The sequence below is a fragment of the Corvus hawaiiensis genome, chromosome 7 (assembly GCF_020740725.1).
Source record: "Corvus hawaiiensis isolate bCorHaw1 chromosome 7, bCorHaw1.pri.cur, whole genome shotgun sequence".
NCBI classification, from domain to species: Eukaryota; Metazoa; Chordata; class Aves; order Passeriformes; family Corvidae; genus Corvus; species Corvus hawaiiensis.
Window position 1 is genome coordinate 18,981,802 of NC_063219.1, and position 22,309 is coordinate 19,004,110.

General features: G+C 36.6%; 1 protein-coding gene across 1 annotated transcript; it reads left to right on the forward strand.

The window, feature by feature from the left end:
• Positions 1-2: 2 nt before the first annotated feature.
• On the forward strand, positions 3-21,645 carry CIR1 (corepressor interacting with RBPJ, CIR1). Its single transcript, XM_048309967.1, has 10 exons — positions 3-181; positions 884-978; positions 1,494-1,567; positions 2,732-2,745; positions 2,839-2,894; positions 3,249-3,297; positions 3,506-3,623; positions 16,767-16,873; positions 18,318-18,403; positions 20,087-21,645. Exons 1-10 carry the CDS (start codon positions 110-112, stop codon positions 20,811-20,813), a joined length of 1,398 nt encoding a protein of 465 aa, XP_048165924.1. The 5' UTR covers positions 3-109; the 3' UTR covers positions 20,814-21,645.
• Positions 21,646-22,309: the final 664 nt, after the last annotated feature.

The following is a 22,309-nucleotide window of genomic DNA, read 5'->3' on the forward strand; positions in this document are numbered from 1 at the left end:
CCCGCCGACCCGGAAGGCCCGGCCCGGGCGGCTCCGGAGCGCCTCCGTCCCTGTCCCTGTGCCTGTGCCTGTCCGTGTAGGGGCCGGCGGCTCCCGCCCCGCTGCCGCCATGGGGAAGTCGTTCGCCAACTTCATGTGCAAGAAGGATTTTCACCCCGCCTCCAAGTCCAACATCAAAAAGGTGAGGGGGAGCCGGGGGTGCCCCGGCGGGGACGGGCTGCCGGCACCGCAGCGGCCTTAGCAGTGCTCCTCACTGTCCTGGGATGCATCGGGGCTGGGGCAAAGAGGAAGGAGGAGGCGGCAGGGAAAGTAGTTAAGAAATACTTGGAAGTTTCGAGTTTTCTTGCTCCTAGGTGTGTACGACTGTCGCATTGTCCTGGCTCAGGCTTTTCAACGCCTGATTCTCAGGATAAATAGGCACTGTACGCCGTCCAGGAAAACCCCACCTGTCACTGCTCATGTTTTCCCAATATTTCATACCTGCCTCGAGCTGGTTGCAGGTGTCCTCCCCAGAACCGTGCCGCGTGCCAGGAACCCCCGAGGGGACCTGGGGCTTGGGGTGTGTTGAGACTACACCGAGGTCACCACAGGGAAGACAGTGGCACCCACAGGGTGTTTTCTGAGCCTGCTTTTCCTTTTGATCTACCAAATTTTCTCCTGTCATTTCAGTGTGCAAGTGTTGTTGTGACTTGGAATTTCTCAAAATTACTGCTTTGGGAAGTTCATTTGTTAAAATACTGTGTGAAAATAATGTATTTTATGCAATTAGAATGGTGATCATCCCTCGTTAAGCATTTTAAACTAAGCTAGTTATTTGTACATGAATATATTTTGCAATAGTTTTTGTATTTGTTTAGAGTAGAAACTTAATTATTTTAACTAGGTATGGATGGCAGAACAGAAAATCTCATATGATAAGAAGAAACAAGAAGAATTAATGCAACAGTATCTGAAAGAACAGGAATCCTATGATAACAGGTGAGAATTGGCTTAAGATCACATGCTTCTTTCTCCTGTGTTGTTTTCATGGTAGTGAAATTGCTGTGAGCAATTTGAAGTACTGTCTCCCATTGACTGTAGTAGTAGGAGAACACAGTCACTCATTAAGTGATGTCTGATTAAGCAGAAGTCTTGAGAACTTTTTAAAGTGGTTTGTGCCTGTCCTCTAATTAATTTCAAAATACATCATGTTGCACAGGACAGTAGGTAACCTTGTATCACACAGAAATCTGTTTTTCGTAACTCTGGACATGTTACCTTTCAGTTGAGATTGAAATGTGTGATTTTTAGTACATAATGGAGCATGCAAAAGCATTGACTGGTCTCTCACGTTTTTGGATACTCACATTTTGTCACTCGCATTAAAAAATGAAAAAAATGCTAGTTATCACAATAATTTCATACTGAAGATTCTTTCATTTTTTTCTTTTTTTTTTTGTGTTACCCATGTGACTGTTTTGCGTGTAACACCCCAAACTGCCCTTTTAATTTAGGTTGCTTATGGGTGATGAGCGTGTGAAGAATGGTCTTAATTTCATGTATGAAGCCCCACCTGGAGCAAAGAAAGGTATTGCAGTTTCCTGATTGTGGGCAGACAATACTAAAGCTAAAAACCTTTTGATGAAATAAGCACAGTATGTTTTATTTTAAAATAACATGTTCATAGTGAGGTAATGATAGGAGGTATGATTTTTTAATTCTTTATGTGGGAATATGCAGATATATATATAGATAGATAGATGTATATGTAATAATTTTGATCTCACAAAACTTTAATTTCTTTCAAAGAGAATGGTTGGGTTTTGTTAAGCAACAGTTCAATTTGATGAGAAAGACCAGATAAAATATCTTTCCAGGAAACAGCATAAATTCTGTCCTCGACCAAGGGTGTTTCTTTAGCCAGTTATAAAGCCATTGGATGAGGAGGACTGGACCTTACCGAGACAATGACTCAGACAAAACAAACCTGTATTTTGGCCTGCTCTCCTTTACAGATATAGCAGATTGCTTTTGTTTAAAAGTTATGCCCATAATTCAGCTTGATGCTTGTCAAACATAGAAAATACAAGAGCAAGAAATTATTTATCAGAAGTTATAAAAATAATAAATGCTGAGATTCAGTAGTCAAAAGTGCTGCCTGAGCTGTGTCTCGTGAGTCTATGACTTTTTAGTAGTGTCATAAATGGAAATTACTAAGTACATGCTGGACACTTGTATCATTTTAGCAAAGTGTGACTGTGAGCAGAACTAAGAAAATATATTCCCACTAAGAGAAAACATGTTCCCTTTAAAATGCATCTTTCCCATTTGCATGAAATCACTTGCAAATGGACTCATTCTTGTAGACCAAGTTTTGCAATTATTTAACTTCAGAAGCTCTACGAGTAATCTCTTAAGTAGCAGTTACTGCTAAACTTTTTCTTAAAAATATCTTAAAAGTAAATATTGTTGCTACTCCTGCAAAAATGTTCCAAGTTTTTTATTCATATAATAAATGAATATAGTTTTAGGAGATGATTCTAGATTTACAGGATTTGTAGCTATATACTAGAGGCTGGTTATTTGTAAGTGCACTCTATTTAAATAAAGCTACTTCCTGAGTGTTTGCACTCTTGATTAGTATAAACCATAAAATGTTTTGTCTTTAGCTTAGAGGGGGATACTATCTGCATTTTGCATATATAATTAATGCATCATTTCTTTTCTTTGCATGCTTTCTGAAAATTCTAAGAGGAAACAAAAGAGGTATTTCATTGCATCATTTCTTTAAGTTTTCTTCTTGCTTACTTAAAACGTAATCTGAAAAACTTCAAACTTACCATGTTTTCTGTTTTATAGCAAGAGGGAGAGACTGAGTACAAATTTGAATGGCAAAAAGTTGCTCCTCGGGAAAAGTAAGATATCTGGATTTTATCTGAATAATTTTTTTTCCTTATTATTTACCTTTCATATACTTTCTTTTTTTCCCTTTTTTTCCCTGTTTTATTTTTGAGCGGGTCACTTGTGTGGTCTTGTCATGTCCTGACAATTAATTAGTAAAACCTGTAAACCTGGAACTATTTCCTTGCTCAGCTTTATTTTTGTTTGATACTTAATGCATGTTTGAAAATGCATTTCAGACAATGTTTACAAGAATTATACCTCTGAAATGGGTTCACACTTAACAACAAAAGGTAGTTTTGTATCTGATGTTTAAAAAAAAAATAATAGTGAACTGATTATTTGTTTCTTTTGTGTTTGTGTAACAGATATGCTAAGGATGATATGAATATCAGAGATCAGCCATTTGGTATCCAGGCAAGTTACATAAATTTCACTCTGTGGATGTCTTGGGTGTATTTCAAATGTTGTCTAACTGCAGAACATTCACATGGACTCTCTTAATTTTATCATCTCTTTTTCAGTGAGTTTAAAAGCTTCTCTTATGCCTAATAACACAGACATTTCTGTAAATGTCAGGCTGTATTGTTGACTAAATTGTGTCAATTGGCTTCATTGCCTTTAGGTGCGGAATGTGAGATGTATTAAATGCCACAAGTGGGGACATATAAACACTGATCGAGAATGTCCCTTATTTGGCCTGTCTGGAATCAATGCAAGTTCAGTCTCCAGTGATGGTTCAGGTAGGCAGTGAATGGTTTTTAAAGGTTCTGGTTAGACATATGGGGGGAGCTCATCATGTTTAGTTTTAGAAAGTTTAAGTCTATCATATTTAAAAGAGATGATGAATTCTAGAAAACAGTTAATTCCAAATGTAGGATCCACAATTTTGAGTTAATTATTTCAAATTGCAGGGACCTCATTTTCAATTAGTAACTCTTTTAAAAAAGATTCCATATTGTTTTGATCCTATCTGTGCCAAAAACTGAAAAGCTGCAACAAGACTTTAGATCAGAATGACAAAATTTGTGTCCCCAAAAAAATGAGTAGATTGTTAAAGACTGTCCCTGTTCAAATTCAAGCAAACTGCTTGGATAAGCTGGAATATATCACTATATTTTTGTTGATCACTTGGTAGAAAGGAGAAGTTTATGAATTTTTTTAAAATATGTAGTTGTATTTCTGTAAGTGGACAATCAGTTGAAACCTAGATTTCCAAATGCCTGGTTTCCTTTCATCTGACTTCTTGTTGCTTCTTTAACTGTAATTTTTTTTCTTCTATTAGCTTTCCTGTTCCTTGAAGTCACACAGCAGTTAGTGCTAGATTAGGTTTGAAGAAGTGGGTATAAACATTCAAATTGAATAATATTTTTTCCTACAGTTTTGGGGTTTTTTTCTGTGAGTTAACCCAAGTTGTAATGCTTTTAGGTTTCTTAAAATTGGGGCATGCTAAAGGAACATCAGGTAGCGTGGATGAGCCTTCAGCCTTGCTCTGCTGGGCTTTGGTCACGTGTTGTGTCTTGGATCTTGCAGGGATACCATTACAGTTGCACACTTGGTGGTTTCTGCTTTTCTTCTGTCTTCCTTCAGGTCATCTATTTTATGTAGCAGCTCCTAGGTTTGTTACATATTTAGCCTACCAACAATCTTGCTTTTCAGAATGAGGTCACTTAGATGCATATTTTCTTTGGGATGAGGCCTGGAAGAGTTCAGTTAAAGAAAATGGTGCCTCTTACTCTCCTTTTTTTTAGGCATTGTCTGATGATTATGCCGTTGTATTACTCATCCTGTAGTTGACTTGCTCAGCCTTTCTATTCAGTAGGTTATGAAATTAAATCACTTTCTTGCATGATTCTTATCTTAGAAAAAATTGTGCTTAGAGCATTTGTTGGTGGTAGAATTATATTGTGCAGCTCTTGCATGTCAGAGATGCTTTTGTCCTGCAGAACTCACTGTCCACACCTCAGTTCAAATGATATGGGGTAAATTTTAGGAGTATTTGGTTGAGAAAGCAGAAAATATTTGTATGTGCTTGCACAAACCTTAATATTCATTCCTTATTATTCATTACAGTGTAATACAGACACTTTGCAGTGTCAGTAGAAGAATAACTGCTTGTTTCAAACCTTACTGAACTACCTAGGTGTAGGCAACGTTTGACTGCTGCGGGTGTTTCCCACTTGAAGAGATGTCCCCCAGGTGGCTTTTCAAACTATCTTTCTAAGCCTAAAGAGAGCATTTAGCATATATGATGAATTTTGCATTAACGAAAGTGGTGTAAAAGTACTTAGATGTTCTCAGACTGTGCCAGTGCCCTCTCATTTTCAACTTTGGAACTTAGAAGGCAGTGTGCTGTGCTGAGCTTAGACTCTTGTAGGCTGAGGAAGGATTTTTAGGGAATAGGGATGGGCAACAGATCAGGATTTGTATATATAATTTGTAAGACACTATTCTTGGATTTGAATAGTCAGCTGTAATGATACTGCTACTTTCTCTTTCTTCCAGGGAAACTATGTAAAAACACTGTAGGTAAAAGTTTAGAGTTCTTGATTTCATAGCAAATACAAGGCTTAGAGAAAGTGGTAATATTAATTACAAAATCATATAAAAGGTTGTCTGCTTTTTCTAGCCTCAGGAATACAATCCTTTAATCAACTTTTCTAAAACTTCATCTGATTTAATAACAAGTTAAATTCCACTGCTCTGATGACTTCTGGAAATGTGTGTAAATGAAGCGCTACAGTAAAGTGAGAACATAAATTCTTGAATTCACTGCTTCTCTTAAGACTCATAATTCATCCACATGGTTTGTTAAAGCTTATGCAACATATTTTTTTAAAAAGTGTGGTTTGTTGTTTTTTTTTTTTTGCTGAAACACTGACAGCAATCCTGTGTTGGCTGGGATGGGAGTAAGTAATTACTTTGCATTGCTGAGAGTTCTGCCCAGTTGTTACAGTGCTGCAGATCCTCAGTTTGCTCTGCTGCATCTGTTTCCACCTCCAAGAACCTTCTTCTGTTGCTCTGTGCAGTACATCGCCTCCAGCTCTGTTTCTTCCTGCTTCTCTTTATCAGTTATTGTATGCACTCCTAGGCTGCTTTCTAGACTAAATTCCTGATTATTCTTTATTGCTTTATAGTACTGCAAAAATGCCCATTGCCACACTGTTCTTTAGACTGGCTAGAACTCCAGAAAATACTAGTTTGGAAGGGACAGAGACTTTTTATGAGATCATCTTTTTATGAAACCGTTCTGTGTTTTGTGAACTGATGATTAGGTTTAAAAAAATCCCTTGCACTTGAAACAAATTGAATTGTACATGAATTGCTTCCCAAGCACCCCCTCTTCCACGTGTCACAAGTGTCTCTTCATGCTTAGAAAGCTGGTTAAAAGCATGTTAATAGTCCACAGTTTTCATTTGCCATTGTTGTCAGCACCAGGAAAAAGAAAAAAGTACAAAACTACTTGGCTTCTAAGGTCAGGTAAAGTTCATTCAATTTTTCTGAAGCTGTTTGTTTGTTTCTAAAATGTAGAGGTTAAAACACGTGCCTGTGAACAGAGCAATGAATGGGGATTTCAAGGGTAGGCAGTGATTACTGGTAGTATACAGCAGGTCTGGAATGCGTATTAAATTTATTTGACTGGGCTTTTTAATAACTCAATGTGTAAAAAATATGTTTACAATGAACTCTCAAAGAGTTGAAAAATGTTGGACTAAATTATTAGAGCATATAGTACTTTCAAAGGTCAGGAAGTATTGCCATATTTAGAAAGTGGATATTTATTTCTAGCTCGTGTTTCAGGAAATCGAAATATAAATATTGTCTCATAAATTAAAGGGTACAGCTGAGAAATACAGATATAATGAGGAAGAAAGGTGAAACCAGAGTAAAATATTAGTACAATTTAGTAGTCAATGTACAAAGATTCTGATTAGTTTATGAAATTAATTGTATTAGAAGGACCAAATTTAAGTTCTAAGTAACTGAAATTTTTTTTTTAAAGAGCAAATCTTTGGAATTTTTTTATATTCTTTGGAAGGAGCTCTATTGCTTTGAAGTTACTTACTTGGTAGTGCTTTATTTCTTCTGATTTATGATCTTTTCATCCTAATAGAAGTCGATCTTACATCCTTTTCATGCAAATTGAATGGAATAATTTTTTTTTAGGCAGTGCGTGGTAGTTACTCTAGCTAAATTTAGGTTAGAATTCTTCAAACTTTGCAAATACTCTCCCTTGGTAGAGCACACCATGCATCAGCACAGTGTTGGAAGGCTGGTCCGTGTGCTGCTGGTGATGAATCTCTGCCCAGTCAGTCGTGGGAGCACTGAGCTTCATGGTTCTGAATCTGGTATGCTAAGGGCACTGGCATCACTAATTTCTGCAGAAGTAGGTTTTAAAAAATGGTCTGGCTTTGCTGTCAAATACTTGTAGCAGGCCTTGATACAAGTTAGTTTGTGTTTTGTTTTTTCTCCTGCTTCAGAAAGAGCAAAAAAAAATGTTTTATTTGGACTCAGACTGTTTTCAGCATCAGAGGAAACGTTTGAGTGCGAATAAATGAAAATGAAACTCATGTCTGATTTAGTTGACTTACCTAAAGTTCCTGCTCTGTTTCTCCATAAGGAAAAAGAAGAGTTATTAACTGAGATATTTCCCCTCCCCCATCATATCCAATGTAGGTTTTTTCTTTCCCATGAATTTTATAAGCTGTGATTCTGTCATTTCAGCAGAAGAATAGCTGCCTTTTAATCTGATGTGAAGACTACACTGTAATGTTCCTCTTGACACATAAAACTGGTTGGCAATTGGTGCTCCGGATTCAGTGTTGAATATTTTGTGTGCAGAGACCAGTCACAGCCTTCAGTTTCCTCCAGTGAAACTGCTGCAGGGCAGAGGGTGTCTGTGGCACACACCTGTGTTCTGCTGTCTTTCAAGATCTGACATACATTGCAGCGCTTCAGCAAACAAAAAGTTACAATCAGTACCTTAACTTGGGCATGGTGGCTTGGTTATTTTGCTTCTGGGACCATTTTACTAATCTGGCTGGTAATTCATACAAAAAAAATAATAATCTTACCATTAAAAAAAGCACCTATTGAATAATATCTCACCAGTGAATAGAGATTATTTTTGCAATAAGGCAATTTCAGTGGATGTGGTTATCATGGGATAATCACACCCCTGGGGTACAGCCTTGTCTGTAATCTCCCAGGAGTGTAATTATTGCATGATAACTGCACCCCCTGGTGTTGCATTATTTCTATTATGAAATTCTTAGTTTTAGATATAAAGTAACTTACTTTGATCACTGGAAACTGCAAAGTAGTGTTAGAATGTTCCAGCTGTGAGGCTTATGGAGACCAACTTAGAAGATTTACTTCGCCTTTACAAAGGTAAATTAGGCAATCAAAGTGCTTCTTTGGGCTAAACTGATTTACAGGGTGTTTTACTGATAAAATCCTAACTTCCAAAGTTCAGACAAGATGAAAATATTGGTTGTGCTTCTGACTTAACATGCCAGTGTGTATATATATATATGCATGTATAAAACACAGAATGCATACCAGCAAAAAAACCAGCTCACTACCATCTCAAAGTTTGCCTGTTTTCACAATCCTTTTTTATCCTTAACCAGCAGCATCTGTTGGGGTTTGTGAGGTTTTTTTGTTAATCCTGAAAAGCCATTGACTTGATTGGAACAGAGATCATTAGGTGTCCTGTGCAAAATGTTTTGAAATAATGCTGTTATTTCACCTCAAAATTGCCTGTGACTTTCTTGGTCAGGTGAAGTTAGGACAAACTGAATACTTCTTTGTTTTTCCCCTTTCCCTCCTTCTCTGCAAACAATCTATCCCATTCAATGATGGTTTGGGCAGACGGGGGAAGGGGTTACTAAAAAGCTATGAAAGCTTGAATGCTTACAAATTTTATTATATGGTTTTTAGAACAAAGAACACACTATGGATCTATTACTTTTTTATGAAGAAAGGTATTACCATCTTAGGAAGGGAGGCTAGTGGCTCAAATTGTATGAATAGCATAGTTAGAAGGGGGATGGTAAGGTTAAAAGATGTTCTTGCACCCTTGGCCTGTGAAAACTAAGCCTGGGGGGTGCTGGGCACCCTTCTCTGCTGTGGACTACTTTGAATGTCTTACAGCAGACTGGTTCTGTATGTGATCCTTGCTGTGGAATTACTAAGGAAAAAGTACTGTAAAGGGCTTAGCATGTTGTGGAAAATTCAGGCAAATAAAGGTAAAAGTCTAATGGAGCAACATGTATGTGTGTCTAGTGTCTTATGGTGTCCTAAGATAAAGCCACTCTAGGTATGGCTGTGCAGGTGCAGCCTTCTAAAGGCTCATTAGCCAGTTCTGGAGTTTGTACCCTCTCTTTTCATCACCTGAGTGCCCCTAAACTAACTGTGGGTGTTGTTTCCATCTTCTATGATTTAGTGTGTTCCGCCGATCTTTAGCTTGTAGGTGAACTACCTTTCCAGGGTAATCATTGAAATTATCAGTCACATGGAGACAGCAAAAAATGAAATCTGTGTTTATGTTACATTATGTCTGTATCTCACTGCAGTTTTCTAGTGACAAATATGGTACCTTGTTTCCCAACAGAGAAAATTCTCCATTGTATTGGGAATGCAGAAGTTTTTTAGAACGTTCTCTTGAATCTGTAATAACAAAGAAAAGGTATTTGAGTATGTTAACTGTGAATATTTGTATAAATGGTCATCTGTAGAAACATACAGTGTGTGAAACCTTCCTTTATGATCTGCAGCTGAGACCTTTGATTGTGAACAGTAGGAACCTTAACTAAATCTTCACATAGTTTAAGAACTGTCACATTTTAGAATAATCCTCCATTTATGTTTCAGAAGCTTTGGTATTTGGTGTGAATGCATAAAATACCGATTCTATTAGAAATCTTGTGCTTAGCATTTAAGCAATAAATATGGATTCCAATAGGAGTTTGATAATGTTAAATGGTTTTTACTACTCCAAAAAAGTAAAAAGGAAACTCAGGTTTCTCTGAAATACCATATAACAAAAGCATGGCAAATTACAGTGAAATTCTGTGCTAAAGTGTTAAATACAGTTAAACTGCAGGCCCTCTGAAAAAGAGCTAATTAAAAGCCAGAGGTTTTAGTCATTGATTTCTCTCAATGCCAACTGCAGCAGTTGCTTTGAAGTGTAAATATGGTCTGAATGCACTCATCTCTGAAATAGATGGAAAAATTATCAGTAGAAGATGATTGATTCTGAATTAGTGGAGGCAGCATAAATTTACTATGTGTCATGATCACATAATTTTGATAATAGTTCTTTGTCCTTTAGATAAAATAAGTGTCTACTCTCATCTCTGTCACAACTTCAGTAAAAGTTCACAGACTATGGAGTGTGATTAAGCTCAGTCTGTAATTTTTTTCCATTTTTGCTCAATTTCCTTTTAAGCCATATTAACAAAAGCCATAGAAAACTTGGAGGACAAAACAAGAAAGTATATGGATGTATTGACAAAACTGTCTATTCTAATTTTAAAGTTAGTTTCTCTTTTAAAGCAAAACCTGAAAAGCATTCTATCATATGTTGTGTCTTTGCTACCACCCAGAAAAGGCAGCGTTCTGAATTCAGAGTATATTTATCCTTCATGTCCTCGTGTGCTGGACTGAAACCCACCAGCAGAATGTTTTCTAAAGCCTAGTTAATTCAAAAGAGGTGTTTTTGTACTCCCTAAGTATTTATTTATGCACTTTTCCACAGCAAAGCATGGCTCTAGTACAACTGTTAAGTAGAAAACCAAATAAATTTCAGTTTGGAGGAGTTACGGCCTCATGTGGTCCAAGCTATGTATATGAAAGGGTGAAGACAACATGCTTTAGGCCTACCTTGTTAACAAAGGAAGTGTAGCAATAAAGGAGAAGCCTTGAGAGTATCTTGTCCTTGATTCATAAATTAAGTTTTAGGCATGGTAGCATGGAGTTTACTGACCCCCACATATACTGGCAAATTGATAGCAGATAGACAAGTGTGCTATGTTTACATTTATTCATGTAGATTGCACTCTCTTACCAAGTCAGGAGAAGTGTGATGGTGTGATGATGTTTTTAGATTAAAATGATCACGTTTGTAAACTAAAAGATATCCCATGCCAGAACACATTCTCAGAAAGGGAGAAAAAGCCTATTCTAAAAGCCATATTCTAAATATTCTGTTTTGATGATACAGAAAATTAGCATTAGTTAAAATAAAAGCACATAGTTGCAATTAAAATGACGCTCTAAAGAATCTGCTGCCTTTTCCAGTAACTTTTATATAGTGTACTCTCTTTAATTTCATAACAATACATAGAATACAAAACAAAACATACATACAACCTTAAATATCATAGTTCTGTTAACTGCAGCCACTATGTAAGTACAACTGGTTACTGCAATTTCCCCTGCCACAGATGACAATAATTTTTACAGTATTATTGTTTATGTCTTTGCTTTCCATTTATATTCCACAATAAAAATAATTTAAAACTTGACTGATTGTATAGAATAATTCAGTTTACTTATCTACACTGGTGACAGTAGTGAAAGCTTTTATCGGTAAATTGGGCAAATACTGTCAAGACTGTGCATCATGAGTAGGTAGAAGTAAAACTGCTGGTTTTGTCAATACTGGCAAATATAACTTCATGGTCTGTCCTCACTGCTACTGAAGCTGTTGCAGAAAAAGTGGTATTTAATCACAGTTGTTATGAAAATATGTCTTAGCATACTGTTCCCTCATATTGAATAATTTGAAAAATGTGCTTTACACATCCTAGTGGAGGCCTGCTAGATGGTGTGTTACAGCTGGCATTGCTCTCCCAAAAGTGCCCATGCCTCCTAGAGGAAACATTCTGGCAACAACATGGTGTTACATGCACTCTGCATTTGCTGTTTCAAGAGAAGTACAGACAGAATAGAAAATTAATTACATCTATAAATTTCTCTGGTTTCTGGGACAGGAGTGGGGCAGTAATGCAGGGTGGGAGAGTTTGCTGTAAGGTAGGCACTTAAGTAATTGAAATCCAGAACTCTATTCCCCTCCTGATTGCTTAATAGAAGCAGAACTGTTCTGTTAAATTCATCTCAGTTGTGTTATGAGAAATTGGAGTGCTCTTTGTTCTAAAAAAAGCAAATATACAGTATGTTATAGAAATCCTAATACGATATTCTTCTGCAGTGCATTGTAATTATGTCATACATGCCTAAGAAAAAATCTATTTACATCTCTTCTGTTTATTTAATTGTACAAGTATTATAAAGATGCACCAACAGCTGTCAGGCTAAGGTTGTACTTGGGTAGTGCTTTGTGAAGATTCAAATCCTTCTTTTCACATTTCATTGCATGTTTTGAGTTCTAGATTTTGTGCCCTAACTCTTTGAGTCAACTGAGCTGTCTGAATTGTATCCTTAAATAGTATCTTAGACAGAAGATAACAGAGAGAATTAATGCTGCAAGAACTTCTGTGGAAAGTGAGAAGCAGGAAGAAACTGTAACCTCTTTGCTTGAAAATACTGTTTCTTGAGAATTATAATAGCCACAAAAAAAAGTTTAAAAATCCTTTGGTGGGTCTTTAACTATAGAGACTTTTTCATGCAAGCTCTTAATAAAATTTTAAGTACCTGTAACTGTAGAAAATGTAAGCAGTTGTCAGTTGTCTTAATGCATAAAAATAAATGTCATATTTACAAGCAGTTAATTACGCTGTATGGCAAAAAGCTTTTCCAAGACTATGAATTGGTTTTAAAGCAGATCAATGTTTTAGTTTTAGCCAAGTGGCATCTGGGAAAGTTTAAAATATTTTTTTCTTTTTCCTATCAAAATGCAAAATTCAGAAAATAACCATGACAGTCATATTCAAAAATAGCAAGGTACTGTATTTGACTTGTCTCAGGAAGAATAAGAAACAGATGATGAAACATTGTAACTTTGAACTTATTTTTAGCTTGATGATGAAAGAATGCTGAGAGACTAGCTGTCAGAAGTTGTAGCAATCAGCTATTTTTACAGGATTCCTATAGCTAAAGTTCTGCCAGCTCATGGTATAATATCTCTAGATGTTTTCACCTGCATGAGGTCACTGAGGTAGCTGCTTCACAGGCAGTCTCACAAGTCTGTAAGGAATGTGTATATGAGCAGATTGATTTTCATAGCATGTAAAAGATTTTTGTGCCTGATGTAGGAGTGACCCTTTGCAAGTTGATGGGTGCTGTTCAAGAATAATAAGCTATCATCATAGCCAAAGATTTTAGCCAACTGAGAGCCTCTCAGCTCAGTCTTATCTGTTTTGTAGTTGATGACTCAGCTGAAGCATAGGGCTGCCAGGTATACCTAGTACTGCTTTGTCTGGCAGTCTTGGAGGGTGAAGACACAAGTGTGGTCACAAGCCAAAGGCAAGCTGAAAAGATTTACCACTTCGGGTTACCAGGCAACCTGGTGGCATCAAGGTTTAAGCTTTAACTTGAATAGGGAATAGGGAAGCCAAGGACACTTCTGAGAAGTTGCTTTTTTCAAATCTCTGTTAAGTGAGGTTCAGTTTTTAGGGTTTCTTTTACAGGTTTTGTCTCTCATTTACATTAGCCGGGAGAAATCCCCAATTTAATTCTATAGTGTGGAAATGGGAATGTGGTTGTTTACTCACAGATTTAGGCATTTTTTAATACTCTGTGAAAAAGCATCTCAAAAGGAAGTATGTTGCAAGCCTCAATGCTGTCACATAAAATAGCTGTGCCCAGGAATCCTGAGAGACCTCAACCTGTCACTGATATTTCAAAGAAAATCAGATCTGCTTTTCAACATCATTAAGATATAAATCAAAAGCAGTCTATTGAGGTATGGATGGGAGAAGAAAGTCACCAAGCATTTGATTCCTTTGATTCCAAGCAAAGGAGTTATGAGAATAAACATTTTCTTGATTCTTGTTCTGTTGCAGAAAGTAGATAGTAATAGAGGTTTGCAGTTAAGCTGTGCAGCCATTGTCAAATATGATGTCTTACTTGAACTTAACAGCCTGGACTTGTAACCAGGTAGAAAACAGTCTCTTTAGACTTCCCAGGTCAGAGATTGTTTTCTCCTTACTGTGTCCCTACAGCTCTCTTGCTGTCATTGGGCAGCGGAACTTCTGAGAAGCTCAGTGGCATCAGTTGTTGTAAAAAAAGTGTGAGCAGGTTCATCTGTTTCATCCTCTCAGAAATGTTAATGTTTTTCAAACTGCAAGGATGCCATACTGCAAGGAAGTGTCTTCCATAATCAACCAGTTCTGGACAGCTGCCCATGTCATGCCTGGCTGGGGTCTGCCCACAGAAGGGTTGTGAAACAGGATTGTGTTTTGACTCTACTTCCATTTATGGGGTTGATTTATTTTCTTAATCTCATTTCCTAGTGTTTTCTAAAACCTTTAGTTACAGTAAAAATAATGTACTTAATAAAGCTCCTTGGAGATTCCTGCATCTCCTCACAACCTAGGCAGAACATAAATTGCTGCTTCCCTCGCAACTGTAGGGAGACCAAAACAGGAATAATTTATTTCATAAACCACTTTAATCTCAAGTTTCTGTGGATGCATTTGATGCAGCTTGTATACGTCCACAAAATAGGAATAACAGTAGTTTGGTAACTGTCCTTATCATGGTAATACTGCATCGCAACTAAAATACTATAGGTGGAGCTATGAATTTCTCTGACATCATTAATATACAAGAAAACAGATGCACAAAACTCGATAGTGTTGTGCATTCATTACAAGCTTTTTCTTAAAAAAGAAGAGGTTATTTTGCTTGCCTCTTTCCAGTGTTATGCACAAAGAATGCTGAAAAGGTTTGTTTCTGGAAAATAATCTTGGACTGTGTTTTTGAAGGCCAATATGCCTTCATGTCTCTCTGGTCTTGATTCTGACCATAGTCCTCAGAGGGAGCCACAAAGTTAGGGCTTCTGTCTTGATTCTTTAGCAAGTCTCCTATGTAGATTTGGACAAGTTGCATTCCTCTATTTGTCTAATCACACTAATGAGAATAATTAGGTATCAGATACACACCAAAATGTGTACAATGCTGAAATACTGAAGGGGAATACCTAAGAACTTACTTAAGTTACTTCATTAGGCAGTGGCTCTTTGAGTAATAGGGGTATTCTAGGCTTGAATTGGTCAAGTGTTTTGGTTTCTTTGGTATGGAGAAATCTTCTTTCATGACTCTATGCTTTGTCTCCATTTGGCTTCCTCATACAGGGTTTTTGACTGAATTATATGGCTCTTTTATATGGACTTTGCAAATCAAGGCCTTTTCTGGTACCGAATTCTGTTGTTAGGTGTTTGTCTGATGTTAGTTTCTGTTCCAGCCAGAGTAGATTTCGGCAAGCAGACCAAGGTTTTAAATTTGAAATATGCAAAAATGTAGACACTGGAGCCTATATACATTGATTAATTGTGAGTTTACAATTACACTATAACACAGAAAAAGCACTTTTGGTAAATTACAGGGGGGATGGGAAATAATCCCCTACTTAAGAAAAATGCAAACTTGAGGGAAGGCTAAAAGGTATCTCATTTGAAAGTTCTTTTGCCCGGCAAAATAAGGAACTTGTGAAAAGAAAGTCATTAATGTAGGGGCTCCTTAAACCATTTCCCAAGTTTTGTTTTATTCCTTCCTGCTTTACGTGTAGGCCTGTTTGTTTCTGCAAGGTAATGTATTATACAGGAAAACTAAGAAAAATGTTACTTCTTCTGAGAAAGTTCTATATTACTTTCCATATATTTTCTGTAACAAAAATCTCACTTTATTTTACATACTTGTCTGTGTTAAAAATCTATGAGTTTTGTCAGTCTTCACAGCTAAGAAACTCTTAAACCACAAAGCAGGACAATACATTTCATAAGGCTAATTAATCTTACAATTTACAGTAGTTTACTGAAGTAATGGTAAACATGTGCTGCATACCCTGTTTTACATTGCTTTTAATTTCGATTTACCTTACACAGTTCATTGACAGTAAGGTTAGTGAAGGGACTAGGAAGGAAATTTACTGGAAGTGACCTAACAAGAGAGTGAATATTTAAGGTGAAGAAAAGATATCTAATCAGACAAGTACACGACATTATGATGATCACAGGGATTCAATTAAAGCATAAGAGTGAGTTACATGGTTTGTAAATTATGCAGTCAAGTCTGAATGATACATAATACATCCCATCTTTTACTCCTTGTTAGATTTTTGCAAAGAAAGAAATCATGTGCCTAATGCCAAACACTTACTTTAATGAAAAATATAGCATGGTTTTCAAGCTAATAAAACCAGAAATCTCTGAGGAGATAACAGTCTAGAGGCTATGTATATTTGGCAATCCCTAGAATAAGTAAGGACATAGATATTTTTCACGTGTTTATTTATATTCCATATGTATTCTTCTAATGTTACTTTTTACATTGAAGTTCAAGAATTTGTGTCATTATGAAAAATGTGTTTATTAGTGACCTATTAGAGGTGCATTTTCCCATTGTTTTAAAGGAGAGGAGGCACCTGAGTCCTATTTAATGTGCTTTATTTAGATCTCCTGTGCTTTTTTACTATAATAAAAATATATTACTAGACTTATCTGATATATTGTTTTCAACATTACAAAGTTACATAAGAGAATCCCCTTGTACTTAAAGAAAAATGCAATTATTTTCCATTCTGAATCTTCAGACTGCTGTTTTAGAAAATCATATCTGATTATTTGCTCAGCAGAAGATTATTGAGTTGATTTTGCTGTGATTTTACTTAACAAAGCTTCAACTGAATTCCTACTGTGGAGTCCAAAAAAGGTAGAGAGATATAAATGATACATTCAAACTGTGATTTTTGTGAACAGGGCCATCAATGCACCCCTCGGAGCTAATAGCGGAGATGAGAAACAGTGGGTTTGCGCTGAAACAAAATGTACTGGGGAGAAACTTGACCGCAAATGATCCATCACAGGTAATATCTTTTTACCAGTAAGCTGAAAATGTCTATAAATCTAAATGTGATTGCTCGTGAATTGTTACTTAATGTTTTCAAATATGCATATCCATAGGAAAGCTGAATAGTTATACCAGTAGAAAAATGTCAAAAAACTTAGAGTTTTCCAGATTTGTTTCATACAGAATGGTGAATCATAAATTACTTCTTTTAAAACCACTTATAATAAATTAAATCCCTCTTCTTGGTGACTAGAAATTGAATTTTTTATAAAGGGGTGGTTAGGGCTTCTGCTGCATACTTGTAATGCAGTGCTACCCTTAGGATAAAGTTTGAGGCAATATGCAGAAATAATTACTGCCAGGAATGCTATATCTGAAGGGGTTTTTTTTACTTGATTCACTATTGTTCCAGTTATTATTTCTGGGGGTGAAAATGGTTCAATTGCCTTTACTTAGACTACGCAAAGTGTACTACTAAATGAGGTGCTTTGATAAAAGTGTAAAATGAAAGATTAATGTACACTCCTTGAAATAACCTTTGTTCATAGGCAGGATAGTCAAACCACTAGTAAAGAGGGGATGACTACAAGCTGGTCTTGAAATCTTCAGTAAATCAACAGTTCATTGTGCCTCTGCAGATGGATGTACCTTTGCCTTTAAAAAGCTATGTACCCCGAAAAATGTAGCATATGGGCACTGTTAAATGAATCACGTTGATATCAGTATGTTTGCTTTATGTTAGGTGTGCTGGGGTTTCTTTGTAAGAGCTTTTTAGTCTTTATTTCTTCTTTCGTCTTCTGAGTGTGGCTAAAATTAAAAACATCACTGTGGAGAACTGTAGTGTACCAGATGCACATAATTTGAGGAATTCAGGGTCTTCAAAGTAGTTTTGCTTTGCTGATTGCGTTACTGTATGTAGATTATATGATTACAGTATTTTGCATTGCTAGAAGACTTTGTGCACATTTAAAGACTAATAACACAACAGTGAAGTAGATGTGTTACCCATTTTCCTAATGACTAAACCGAGACAGAAAAGTAATTTGCTTAAATTACTCTGAGTTTGAGCAGGACTAGTGTCTAACCTATTCATCCAAATGTGATAGCAATGGAGTGACTTATCCTGGGGAATCGTGGGCTCCAAAATTGGCTCATTTTCATTAACTATTTCAGAAATGTTTCTTTCCCTAGCAGGGATTTTTTCATATGTTAGTAATAACTCGTGTTGTATAACCCCCACATTATAACACCTACTCAGCTCTGAGAGAGAATGTCGGGGTTTTTCACTTGATAGTGGGTATTCTGCTCTAACCAAAGTGTCATAGGCTGACTTAGTAATACAAATATATTTCGGTCTGTGCAAAAATAAGGTACATAGAAGCACCACTTTTAAAACAGAAATCTGAATGAAGTTATTATTTTTATACATAAGAATTTAATGGCTTACTGCATTTTTCTAGGAGTTTGTTACAAGTGAAGGAGATGATGATCCAGAAGTTGAATTTTTAAAATCACTGTCAACCAAACAAAAACAGAAACTTCTAAGGTACGTGTGGTACCTAGTGGAGGGGATATGTATCAGCAGTAGTTCTGACTACATCCATCATTGCCACTGTAACTCTTTGGTGCCATTTAGCACCATCAGTACAGAAGAAAATCAGTTCAGTTTAACATACACTTGACCACAAATGGCATTATGTAGCACGATTTTTTAATCTGCTTATTTTAATCTAGTTTTGATGCCTTTGACTGGGCCTCATTTCCAATTTAACTGGGATGCTGAACTACTAATTGGCTCACTAAAGATGCTGTGCTGCTATTTTAAAATATTATTCTGCACTCCATTGTTTACAGTATCTTCTTCTATGATTAAAAATTCTGTGTTCTTGTTTACTGGTTTACAACTTGACAAAGTTTATCTTCTCCCTGTGGCTGAACTGAACCTGACCCTGCACCCCAGGGCCAAGGTTGGCCCAGCTGCACCCTGTGCTTGTGCCAGGGTTTGCAGTTCACTGCTCCCTGTGGGTGTGAGTTAATGAGGTTCCCGTGCTTTGCTTTTATCCAACTGATTTTGTGTGCCAGGTGACTTAGATTTTTTTTCTCTCTTAATTTGCAACATTATCCTGAAATAACCTCAAAATGTTTAAAATCAAAAATACTAACTACTGACATGTAGATCCCGTACAAGCATACAGATAAAACAAGCTTTTAGGTTAAAAGATGTCACGTATGTGGGGAGTGGGAGGAGGGGGAGAAGGTGAATGGCTAAGCAGGTACCTGAGTAGGTAGGTACATATGGTATTCACATATGTAATAAATAATTCTCTGAAAATAGTTGGCATATTTTATGTTCCTTTTAAGTAAGGAATGTGTATGTAGTTAGAGTAACTTAAAATGTTATTTTTGTTTGAACCTCTGCTGGCCCAACACATTGAAATTTTTATAATCCTTTATATTTTAGAAGTTGAAGTTTACTAAATATTTAGGTCCTTTAGGCTTTACTAGTCTGAAGGGATTTTTTTTAATACACTGGAAACAGTTTCACTGTTCAGTCTCTGATTTTCTGAGCATAAATAAGAAAGCAAAGTAAAAACTATTTGAAAGTAGCCAAACAGCAGTGAATGCATGTGTATGATGGAATATTGTATATTTACAGATAGCAAATGTAAGTTTCTAGTTGTGAAAAAAAGAGGTTACTGGGAATATCTGTATTATTTGCCTAAAGAACTTGAAGATGTATGTTTTAGTATCAGTTTTCATCAATAGTAGAAAATGAATACTGATTGCATTTTTTCATTTTCAAAATACGTTTTTAAAATGCACAAGCTAAAGCAGCAGTGGTTTTCTAAGGTCTCCAGAGCAGCCTGACAAGGGGGAAAAAAGCACTACTGAATGTATTTATTCCTAGTTACAAGGCCCAAATTGACATCTCTTACTTATCTTTTTGAAAATTAAAGAATTAAAAAATCATATTACTCCTGTTTTGAGGGAGCAGCTGTGGATTACATACTATGGGTAATGTCAAGTTAGAAGTTTTAAAGTGAAACTTTGCTGGAAAAGGAAAATAATTCAATATATTTTTATGGAAATGAAAGTATTTACTGTGTAGGTCATCAGAAGTAGTGAACTTTAAAAGACAATGACTTTGTAATCTAGTATATCTTAACTTTGTAATCTAGTATGTCTTAACATGTCTGATCGTGCTGCTCCTTTATTTTGAAAATAAAAGGAAGTTGGATCGTCTAGAGAAGAAAAAGAAAAAGAAAGATAGAAAGAAGAAAAAGCAGCAAAAGAAAAAAAGCAAAAGTAAACACAAGAAACATAAGATGAGATCCTCTTCCTCATCCTCCAGTGAGACTTCAGTAAGCAGCAGTGACAGCGAGACTGACAGCAGAGATAAAGCAGCACAAAAGAAGATGGATTCTAAGAAAAGAAAAAAAGACAAGTTTTCAGAGGCTAGCAGCAGCAGCGATTCAGAAGGAAAGGCAAAAATGAGGAAGGAAAAACTTTATGAAGATCTCTCCAGTAGTCACGGTAACAAGGACAAAGATAGGGAGAAGTACGAGCTTTTAAAGCGAGATAGTTCTGCAGAGAACAACAAATGGAACTCCTGTGAGGGGGAAAGAAAGTCCACAAGCAGATACCATAGCGCCAACACGAGAGAGACTGAAAGAAAGGAGAAGGATAGTAGAAGCCAAAACATGAATGAAGGGAGCAGGAGAAGCCTGTGCTCAAATCACAGCAGTTCCAGGCAAAGGCACATAAGAAGAAGTCCAAGTCAAAGCCCTGGTGAAGAGCGGCACAGGAAAAATGAAACCAGAAGCCCCAGCACAGATGTACACAGAGAGAAGAAAAAATGTAGAGAAGGCTATGGGGACAAGTGCAGTAAAGTGGAACACAGAGAAAGGAGCAGACGCAGTAGAAGCAGAAGCAGAGAAAGGAAAAAAAATAGATAGTTTAGAGGACAGGTGCAAACAAGAATTTCTCTGGGTTTTGATGAATACCTTTAACAAGGGCTCAATTACATACTGCTGTTCATTTTCCAACCTCTGTAACTAGCATATTTCCTACATAAACCCAACAGCATCAGTTCTATCGTGTTGGACTATTTGTAAATTAGGTATAAATGTTAAGGTATTTTTTTACTGTCTAAATATGCTTATTGGCAAATACCTCTTATATACATGCAGTAATTCATAGACCTGATTTTAGGATTTTAAAATATTTAAAAGCAGTATGCGATACTCTTGGTTTCATCCATGATGATTTCTGTTTAGATGCAGCTGTGAGGAGGAAGAAGCCTGCAATGTGCTGAATGCTAACAAACATTTGAGATAGTTCTGGATAAGATCACTGCTTCAGCTATCAAAGCATTGTCTTGTAGAGGGTTTTGCTTTTTTCATACGGAAACATTTTTCCTGAAGTTCCCTGTAAGAGATCAATTTCATGAGTTAAAACAACAGAGAGACATAGTTCACATAAGTGTATAGCCAACATTTTTTGGCCTCCTGCAGTGTACAGCTTGGTCAGGGCTATCTAAACATCTTGAACCCCTGTTGGTATGTGTCAGTACAATGTCAAGTTATTGTTCAATAATCTCTCAAGACATGAAAGGAATATTTACTGCCTCAACTGTTTCAGGTATTTCATTGTTTGTGGTAGTAAGTTAGTGTAAATAGTCATCCTTTTGTTTTCATGAACCTTTTTGTTGTTTTAGTGATTCAGTCATTTTCTGCATACATTGTTACGAAGATGAACTTACCTAATAAAATACCTTATTCTTTAAAACTGGTAATAATTGCCATCTTCTTCAGAGTTCTGAGTCAGTACAAATGCACAAGGCAACACTTCACAAGGTTTTTATTGCAAAGGAAAGGCTTCTCTGCCCTTTCAGGATGGCAAATGGAAGTACATTAGTTACTGGACACATGAAACAGTCACTGGGCTCAGTATTCCAGCAACTTTCTTACCCTCCTCACTCACAGGACAAATGGGACTATCTTTTATTACCAGTCCACTTCTACTTCACTCAGAAGATTTTCAGCACTGTACAGAGTATAATAATACATGGTGAAAGTGACCTGGCTTATCGTTTAAGTGCATGTGAAGAGTTTGAAAGGATGAACCATTAAGGGATGTCACTTTTTCAATGTGTCTGCATTAGGTTGCTCTGGGCATTCTTGCTGAAGTAGCTGGGAGTTAAAGAGCCCCTGCAGTAGAGTCAGCCCCCCTATATTGATGTGTGGAAGCTCTGATTTAGAAAGAACAGGAGGAGACTGCCAAAATACCTGTTTTAGCAATCTAAACAAAACCTCTCATGAAGGATTTATTATCCTTCTGTGTAAGAGAGGACAGAGTAATGTGATAGGGGAAAAGGCGTATTCTGGTGGAAAATTTTCATGTTAAGTGCCGCAGGAAAGATAGGAATAACTGTAAGGTGCCTCCGTTCCAA